The following is an 8705-nucleotide window of genomic DNA, read 5'->3' on the forward strand; positions in this document are numbered from 1 at the left end:
AAGCGCTTGAAGTCGTCCAGCACGAGGTTGTCCACGCGGTCGTGGTGCTGCGCGTGCTTGTACATGTGCGTGCGCCCGCAGAACTTGTAGCCGCAGTTCTCGCGCGTGCAGTGGTAGTGGGTGACCTTGAGCGAGAACTGGCAGGCCGCGTCCTTGCAGTCCTCGTAGAGGTCGAAGCGCCGGAAGCCCTCCAGCATCATGCCCTCGTCCAGCATCTTGCGCGAGGAGGCCGTCTTGCGCCGCTTGCCGAACGGCGACATGTCCTCAATGATCCAGAAGCGCTTTTTGGCCCCGGAGGCTGTCGGCATGGAGATGGTGTTCCCTGGGGAGGGGGGGGCTTGGTCAGCGCCCACGTGCGCACCGTACCCAGGATTACACCCACGCGAGGTCCCCGATCTTGGCGCGGGGGGCCCCCATCGGGGACAACTCCCCTTCCCGTCGCTCTGGGGGCCTCTCCTATGACCACCCCTCCGCCCCCTGGATAGCTGGGGAGCCCCAGGCTTCCCCCTTCGTCATCCGCATCTGCAGGCTGACCGCCCTGGTGGGTGGCGGAGCAAGCAGCTCTGGGGGATGTGGGTGGGAAGTGAGGACACGTCCTGGCGCTAATTGAAGCTGAAGGGGGAATCTAGGTCGGCAGAGTGTAATTACCCAAGTTGGACAGGGGCCAGGACGCCATCACGCACCCGCCTCTAATGAGGGACAGGCCGGCTCCTTCTCCCGGCCGGCTAACCAGTTTCCCGGGCTGCCGGCCTGTCTGTGCCTGGGACCAGCCTACTCGCAACAGGGATGCCAAGCGCCCTGGGGCTGTTGGGGGCTGTAACTCCCCGCCCCAAGGCGCACCTTCTCCTTGGTACCAGAAGGTTCTTTCAGGTCTTGGGGTGTCCCGCCCCCAGTGGACTGGCAGAGGGTAGCTCTGCTGCAGGGCCAGGACTGGAGCAGGGGCTCGGCCAGCGGATGGGCCCCATCTGTGCCCTCCCCCTCCTGGTCCCAACTGCTTCCCTGGGCGTAGGATGCCCCGTTGCCGGGGCCGCTTAATCCACTGCGTGGTTGTGCTTCTCGTTACTCCCTTTCTGCACAGGCAGCTGGGGAGGGGGTGGCCGTCCCGGGACTCCCTGCTCCACGCCCCAGGCCTAGCCCTCCCCAGAGTGCAGGGTGGGCACCCTCCGGGCTTCTCCCTTGCGCTGACCCTCCCGGCCCTCCCAGAACCGGCCGAGAAGGCTCAGCCCAGGCACCAGCCTGCTGCCGCATCCATCTGGGGAACAGACCTAGTCCCCACCTCAGCAGGTAGAGAGAACGAGGACTGTGATGGGCTGGGTTACCCAGCAGGGGGCAAGGAAGGGTCTGGGGCCTGGGGATCCGGGTGGGTGAGGAGTGGCTGCTTTGGGTCAGAGGTCACAGGGCTCTGGCTGGTTATGCCAGCGACAGAACAGGGGCTGAATTCCCTGAGGAGGAACCCTCTGCCTTGGTCCCTGCCATCCCCCTGGGCTGGCCCAGTGCCTGGCAGTCGGGCAGAACGTGAGGTAAGAATGCACGGAGGAAGAGGCAGAGCCAAGGTGGTGATGGCACCAAAGGGCAGGGGAGGGCAGGTCCCGTGCCTGCCAGGCGGCAGGTACAGGGTGGGGCTGGGAGGCACCTCTGCCGTGGAGCACTGCCCGCGGCCTGGGCCTCTTCCTGCTTGGCTCCGGGGCTGGGGGTTCAGGCTGGTGTCAGGATCCTGCAAACCTGGGCGGGTCCCAGGCACCAGGAGCTTTCCCAAGAACGTCTCTGCCCCGGGTGAAGTCCTCAGAGCAGGACAGGCTCTGCCTTGCCGCAGGGTTAGGGGGGTGGGGCGGGCACGGCCATCTTGGGGCTCTGGCCAGTCGCTGAGCTGGGGTGAACCCCAGGGAGCCCCGGCAGTGATGTTCTGGCCTGCCCAGTGCTGAGCAGGAGCTGAGAGGAACTGTCCTTGGGACAGGGACCAGGCTCTCTGGTCTTGGCGGGGGCTGTGCTGTGAGGGGTGCAGAGTGGCCCTGTCCTTGACCCAGCTGGCCACAGAAAAGGGTCAGGTCCTGGACCGTGGCCTCGAGGCTCGGCCAGGGTAACAGACAGTGGTGGAGAAGGCATGTGTGAGTTACCTGCGGCATCCTGAACTAGGGGGGCGTCACTTTTTACTGGAGTTGGAGTGGCAGTGACGGGCGGGAAGCTGGGCGGGCTGCTGATGGGGTGGGCCAGGCCCCGGGTGGCTCCGAGAGAGGCACTGAGCAGAGAGTATGAGAGACAGGGTGGAGAAAAGAGGCATGGCAGGGAGGGGAGGGGCGCCCGGAGCACGGCCGCAGAGAAGGATGGGGTCAGTGGGGGCTGCGGAGCCACGCGGGCAGCCTCGTCAGCGGCGGCGGCAGGAGGAGGAGGAGCCGGGCAGCCTGGAGAGGGCAGGGAAAAGCAGAAAAAAAAACCAAAACAAAGAACAAACAGAAAGAACCAAAATGAGAGACCCAATGGCAGAAGCGAGTATGATATGAAAATCCGTGGACAGAGGAGGAGCAGACAGATGCCACGAAGAAGAGAGGGGAGGAGGGGGCAGAGCAGAGCGCCTGGGAGGGAGCGGCGGTGCGGGGAGAGGTCGCGGCGGGCTGCGCAGGGCCTGCGGCAGAGCCCAGCCCGCGGAGGACCTCGCTCTGGGGCCCAGGGACCGTGCAGGGGACAATGGCAGAGGGGCCGTAAGAGGGCCCAGGGCTGGGCGGGGCCCACCTGCCCCTCTGGCTGGGGGCTGTGCTGCTTTATTCTGTAGCTCACAGCTCAAGCCCGGGTTCTCGCCTGGAAACGGAAGCCGAGGGCAGAGTGCTGGGGAGATGGGCAGGGTGGCAGCAGGCAGGGACCCACATCCCACAGACCAGCCAGCGCTGCCACACCCTGGTCCGTCCTCCTTTGAGGCCACTTAACCATGAACCTCCTGTCCTAAGCCGGACCCAGCACTGCTGGGCCTCGGAAGGAGGGGCCTGTCCCAGGCTGGCGCTTCCGGGCCCCAGCTGTCCCTTCCTGGCCGCCAGCTCACCTGCTGCGGTGCTCTCGTTGCCCACAGGGGTGCTGGAGCAGCTTCGGTCCATGGTGGAGGACTCAGAGGACATGGCGCCCGGGCTGCAGCCAGTATAATCCATGTACTCGTCCGTCTCGGTGTCCATCAAGCTCGGGGGGCCCTGAAAGGAAGAGGGGGGCCCTGAGGAAGCTGGGCTGGGGGCTGTGCTGCCCACAGGGGCAGGCTGTGGCTTTGGGTGGCCTGGCCCACCACCTGGAAGCAAGAGCGGGACACGAGCGATGCCCTCTTGGAGCCCAGGTCGCAGAGGGGCAGCCTGCCCGCCAGGCTCACCTGGGAGGAGGGCACGCGATCGAAGTTCTTCCCCAGCATCCTTCTCATGTGCTTCCGGGCGTGGGAGGTCATCTGGTGCTTGAGGAGGAAGGAGAACTGGCAGCCCTCCCGGATGCAGTGGAAGTGGCTGTTCACCTGGTTGTACTTGCAGCCTGTGGACACAGCCCCGCTTGGCCGTGAGCCTCCCCCGCCGGCCAGTGCTCATGGCACCCCCTGCGTGTCGGGCACTGTTCTGGGCATGGGCCTACGTGGCCAACCAGGCAAATGGCTTCTGGGGAAAGGGCGCCTCCCCATTGGTGGTGTTCCCATTAAGGAGGGCTTCTGGCAGCCTCTCACCCCAACCCCAGAAAGTCCCAGGCCCCCTGGCTGTCCAAAGCCTGGCTCTGGCCTCCAGCCTGCACACCTGGGACAACAGCAGGCTGCCCCTGGCCCCTGCCCCAGGGCAGGGGACCCTAATGACCTGTCCACTAGATCAGCCACCTCCCAGCAAGCCACCTGTCCCCACATCTCCTGTGGGGAGCCCAGGTGCTGCCTGCCCCCGGACCAGGTCAAGATGGCTGCGAGCTGGCTGGCCCTCTGCCCTGCCCGGCCCCACCTCGGCTTTGCTCTGGGCGGAGAACAAACAGAGCGAGCCGGACTGAAATGGTATCAGCAGAGGGCAGGTGAAGGCCTGCCCGTTGCCATGGCACCTGAGCCGGCCAGGTGTCTTATATCATCCCCCAGCTTTGTTTGGCCCCAGCTACCACCCAGAACACCCAAACTGAGTAAATAACGGCAACTGCGGAATACCCTGACACCTGTAAACTGAGCCCAGGGACAGCACAGGCCACCGAGGGTTGACATCTGTTGCCGTGATTCCCAGGTCTCTCTCAGGCCATTAATGATTTCTGAATTAATTCTTGAAGGAAAGGTTTGTTGCCGTTCTTTTCTGGCAGTCGACTTTTGACTGCCTCATCCTCCTCCTATGTAGTGGCCGGTCAGTTGCAGGCAGCGGCCCCACCTCTGCTCCCCCTGGACCCTGCTGCCATGACCACCTGAATCACAGCAGGCCTTGCATGGCAGCCCAGGTGTCTGCACCCAGCCTGCCTGGCTCCCACCTGCCTTCCGGCTTCCAGTCTCCTCGTGGGCAGACTCCTGCCTCACATCTGCAGGCCCATAAATGAGTGGCTCCATTCTGAGGTGGGAGGATGGGCTCTGCCCTCCCTCTGCTGGTCCTGGAGTCCCCTCCCCACAGCATCCCCAGGGCAAGCTGGGGCCAGCGAGCTCCTCAGGGAGGCCTTGTTCCAGGGCTGGGGGGCAGCTTCCCTGCCAAGGGCTCAGCTCTCAGCAGCAGAGTTAACTCCGAGGCACCTGCCCCTGAGCTCAAGGCCACTTCCTTGCCCCGTGGCCACCTCCTTCCAGGTCACCCCAGGTCACAGATGCTCTGGGCTGAGCCCACAATGTACCTGCTGGTCCTATCCCCAGCACCAAGCACAGTGCTGGCCACAGTGGACGCTCAAAAGAGACCATAGCTTCCACTCCTATCCACCCCTCACCTCCTGCAATAGCACAGAGCCTGGCACACGGCCGCTCCTCCATAAACATCTGCTGAGCGAATGAATGAACAAATGAACAAACCACGGTCCATTTGGGATAAAACCCTAGTAACTTCAGGAGCTCCTAAGACTTACCTGCAAAGCTCTCTTGAAAAGAAAAGGAAAAAAGGACCAGGCCTGGGTGCCAGAGACGAGGCTCCGGGCATTTTCACTGGGGTGGGTGCAGTGCTGGGAGTCACCCTCACCCCTTTTCCTAGGCTCTTGGGGTTCTGACTATTCTCCTGGTTTGATAATGCCTGGCCTGTGATATCATGACATCATTTTCCAGAAAAAAAAACATGGAGCCTGATGTGCGGGGACAAGAAGTGGGCCCCGGGGCCTCAGGCGCCAGAGCCGCGGCCCTGCCGCCTGCTGTAGTCCCCTGGCCCCCCGCCCTGGCCTCCGGTACCTAGCCTGCCGCAGCCCTGGCCTCCGGTACCTAGCCTGCCGCACTCCTCGCGCTTGGTGAAATACTTGAATCCGTTGGCTGCCCGCCGCTCAGCCTTCTCATGCTTCTTGACGTGCCACGGCAGCTTGGTGGTGATGTTGGTCACAAAGTAGCAGCCGGTCCTGAGACAGTGGTAGTGCCCGCGCGCCCGGAACTCGCAGTGCTGCAGGGAGGGACAGGAGTCAGGGCCGGGCAGGCGACTTCCGTTAAGCTTCCACCTGCTCCAGCCCTCTAGAGGGCTGTGGCAGGCGTGCGTCCTTGCACGTTCAGAATCAGCAAACACAACTGTGTAAAGACCTTTCACGTGTTAAAAAGCAGTAAGTCCCTTCTGTCATTTGATTAAAACATCCCACCTGGTATTGTTTCCATCTCTTTCCAAACCCACGCCCAGCACAGACATCACTAACCTGTCTGAGCACTCTTGTCTGTGTGCCCAGACCTAGGCAGACATCACTAATCTATCCTAGCACTCTTCTCCGTGTGCCCAGATGGAGGCTCAGACTCCTTCTCAATGCACTCTGCCAGGCAGCCCCTACAAGTCTTGGGAGTAGGTCTTTATAATGCATCTGACCTGCCCTTCCTGTCTGGGGCACGGACAGTTCAATCTCTTTATCTGTCTAATGGGCCTATTTTAAAATCCTAGGCCTCTGGGGAAAGGGAGCATAGCTGTTCCAGGACGCGCACAAGGATGCCAAGTGCACAGTGGCTGCCCAGCATACAGTCATCATTGAGGGTTAGGATGAAATGACAGACCTCACCAACTGAGCACCAGAAGCTGAACTCCTGCCTAGGGGTCTCCAGGGACCTAGGGGCAGACGGTGTCCTTTCCAGACTCTGGAGGAGGCCACTTACAAAAGGGTGTGAGACACGGAGCCTCGGCCAGGAGGAGCTGGTCCGGGGCCCTGCGCCTCCCTGCCCCCACCCCAGGCCCCACCCTGCCCGCGTCGCTGACCTGGTTGGGACAGAGGCACTGCAGGGAGTAGTACGCAAACTGGTCTCGCACGTTCACGAGGTTGTTGTTGGGATTGATGTGGTCCAGGCAGTGGGACTCGGCCTTGCCGGAGGTTTTGCAGACGTACTTGCAGTTCCCAAAGAGACAGTGGAAGTGGAACTTGTTGGCATACTTGCAGTCCGTTGCGAGGCAAGGATCGCTGGAATGAAACCACGGCCCAGAAGGTCATTGGTTGGGGTTCCGCTCCCCACTCCCCTGTGGTGTAATCAAGAGGAATGGCCCCTGGGCTGCCCTCCTGCTCAGCAGGACGATTCGGCCAGAGACTACAGATCCCAGCATGCAGTCTTGCCTTCTTTTTAGAGCTCTGATGGCGCCGAAGGGACTGCGGTATGCAGGCGGCCCAGAGCACTGCATGCTGGGACACGTAGTTTCCGTGGCCACACCCCAGGATTACAGATAAGGATGGCCGCAATCGCTTCGTGGATATGAAAATGAGCGATGGTGCTGCCAGGCCTGGCTGATGTGGCATTGGGCAGTGCCCTGGCTGTGGCCGACTGACAGGGTGCAGATGGGTGGGCAGCCCTACCAGGAGGCTTTGCCACCACGGGGCCTTGGCCAGTGGGAACGTGTGCCTGGCGTCAGGTCCTGCTGAGGCTCAGCTGCTGGAGTTTCCAGGGTCAGCTCGGGGCTCGGGGCTGCCACCCACTCAGGGAACCTCACAAGCCAGCTGAGTGGTGGGGCGGCTAGGGTGGGGAGGGGTGCTGGGCGAGCCCCCATGGCTGGCCTGCCCCGAGCAGCAGCCCCAGCTCCAGAGCTCTGCCTTCCAGGCTCCAGGCAGGTACGGAGGGGCTGCACCCGGCTTCTGCCCTGGCTGACAACACAGCCGCCCCCGACATCCACACTGGACCTGGGGTGGGAACTCCGACCAAGGCCAGGTTGCTGAGAAGGCTGCCACTTTGGGGAGGTGAACAGAGGAAGGGAAGCTGGGAAAGGGGCAGAGAGGAGGGCAGGTTCCCTTCCACGCCGTGGGCCCAGCCCCAGGTGCTCAGAGAGGGAGGACAGCTGCCAGTCAGGCGGTGTGTGTTCACGTCCAATTTATTACTTTTATTGAGAACAGGAAGCCGCACATATCATGATACAGAGTCACCGTTCTCGCCGCAGGGAGACACCACCATCCAGCGAGGAAGGTCCCTCCCTTCCACCCCTGAGAGCTCAGACCATTGTGCAGGTTGGGGGGGGGGTGTCCAGAGGAGGGCCTAGCCCCCTCGCCGCCCACCTATGACTTTGCTTGCCCTGCAGAGACTCAACCATGGGTGTGAGCCACAGAGACCAACAAGGGGACCCGGAGGGAGACGCAGCCCGCCTTGCCGGGCGAGGACCGCCACTCCTGGCCCACCCAGGCTGGTCCTCGCAGCGTCACCAGTGGCCTCTCTGGAACAGTGGCCACTACCTCCACCATCTCCCCCCACCCCGGCCACCTGCTCCGGGAATAGGCAGTGAGGTCTGAGCAGCAGCAACTTTGGCTAGAAGGACATCACCCAGTGACCGTGTCCCAGAGAGGCTGGGGACAGCCTGGGCTACCGCAGGGGAAGGAGCAGGGCCTCCTCAGCTGCCCTTACTAGCACCTACTCCCGAGACACATGGGGGACACAGGGCTCCCGGCTCATCGAGGGACTCACTTCTCCTGGAACTGGAGGAATCCGGGTTTGACCTGGGGCTTGGCGTTTTCTAGAGAAGTCGTTGCCAAGGGCGAGGTGGGCAGGTGAGGCACTGACGCTGGAATCTGAGGCATCTGGGGTATGGTGGAAGCCAGCTGCTTCCAGGCGAGCAGGGTGGGGCTGGAGGGCACTGCAGCCAGGCTGGGAGTGGGCCCCTCGAGAGAGGAAGCCGTGGCCGTGGTGATGGGAGGCGCTGGAGGGGGTGAGGGGGCCAAGGAAGGTTTGGTCTCAGCAGCCGAGGCCAGGAAGGAAGCCTCCACATTTCCTTTCACTGCTCCTCCCTCTGTCCGGAAGTGGAAGCTACGAGAGACAGGAGAGGGGTCTCAGGTGCGGGAGAAGGCCCTTCCCTGGCATGCCTGCCTGCCTGCCTGCCAGCCTACGTATGACCCCATCACAAGCCTAGGGGCCCAGTGTCCCCACCGCATCTTCAGTGCCAGGTGCCAGAGGCCTCCCACCAGGGGGGAAGGACTGAGAACACACTGCTATGTCCTCTGATCTTGATTGAACTTGGGCTCCTGGCTCTGCCCTAACTACACCTTCCTACTCGTGACCTTCCTGATGTGCTGTCCCTAGCTCCTCCCTACTCGGGAGGGGGTGGGTACAGCAGGTCCTGGCTCATGAAGCCCGTCCTTCCAGAACCTGCTCCGACATTTAAAGGGGGGGGGGGGGC

General features: G+C 62.7%; 1 protein-coding gene across 1 annotated transcript in view; it reads right to left on the bottom strand.

Moving 5' to 3' along the window:
* Positions 1-7406: 7406 nt before the first annotated feature.
* CASZ1 (castor zinc finger 1) overlaps positions 7407-8705 on the bottom strand; it is a 141353-nt gene continuing 140054 nt past the window's right edge. The window contains exon 16 of the mRNA XM_007463150.1: positions 7407-8335. Within this exon, the coding sequence (XP_007463212.1) occupies positions 7993-8335 (343 nt within the window). The 3' untranslated portion in view covers positions 7407-7992. The remainder of the gene's footprint in view (positions 8336-8705) is intronic.

This window comes from Lipotes vexillifer, unplaced genomic scaffold, assembly GCF_000442215.2.
Source record: "Lipotes vexillifer unplaced genomic scaffold, Lipotes_vexillifer_v1.1 scaffold109, whole genome shotgun sequence".
NCBI lineage: Eukaryota > Metazoa > Chordata > Mammalia > Artiodactyla > Lipotidae > Lipotes > Lipotes vexillifer.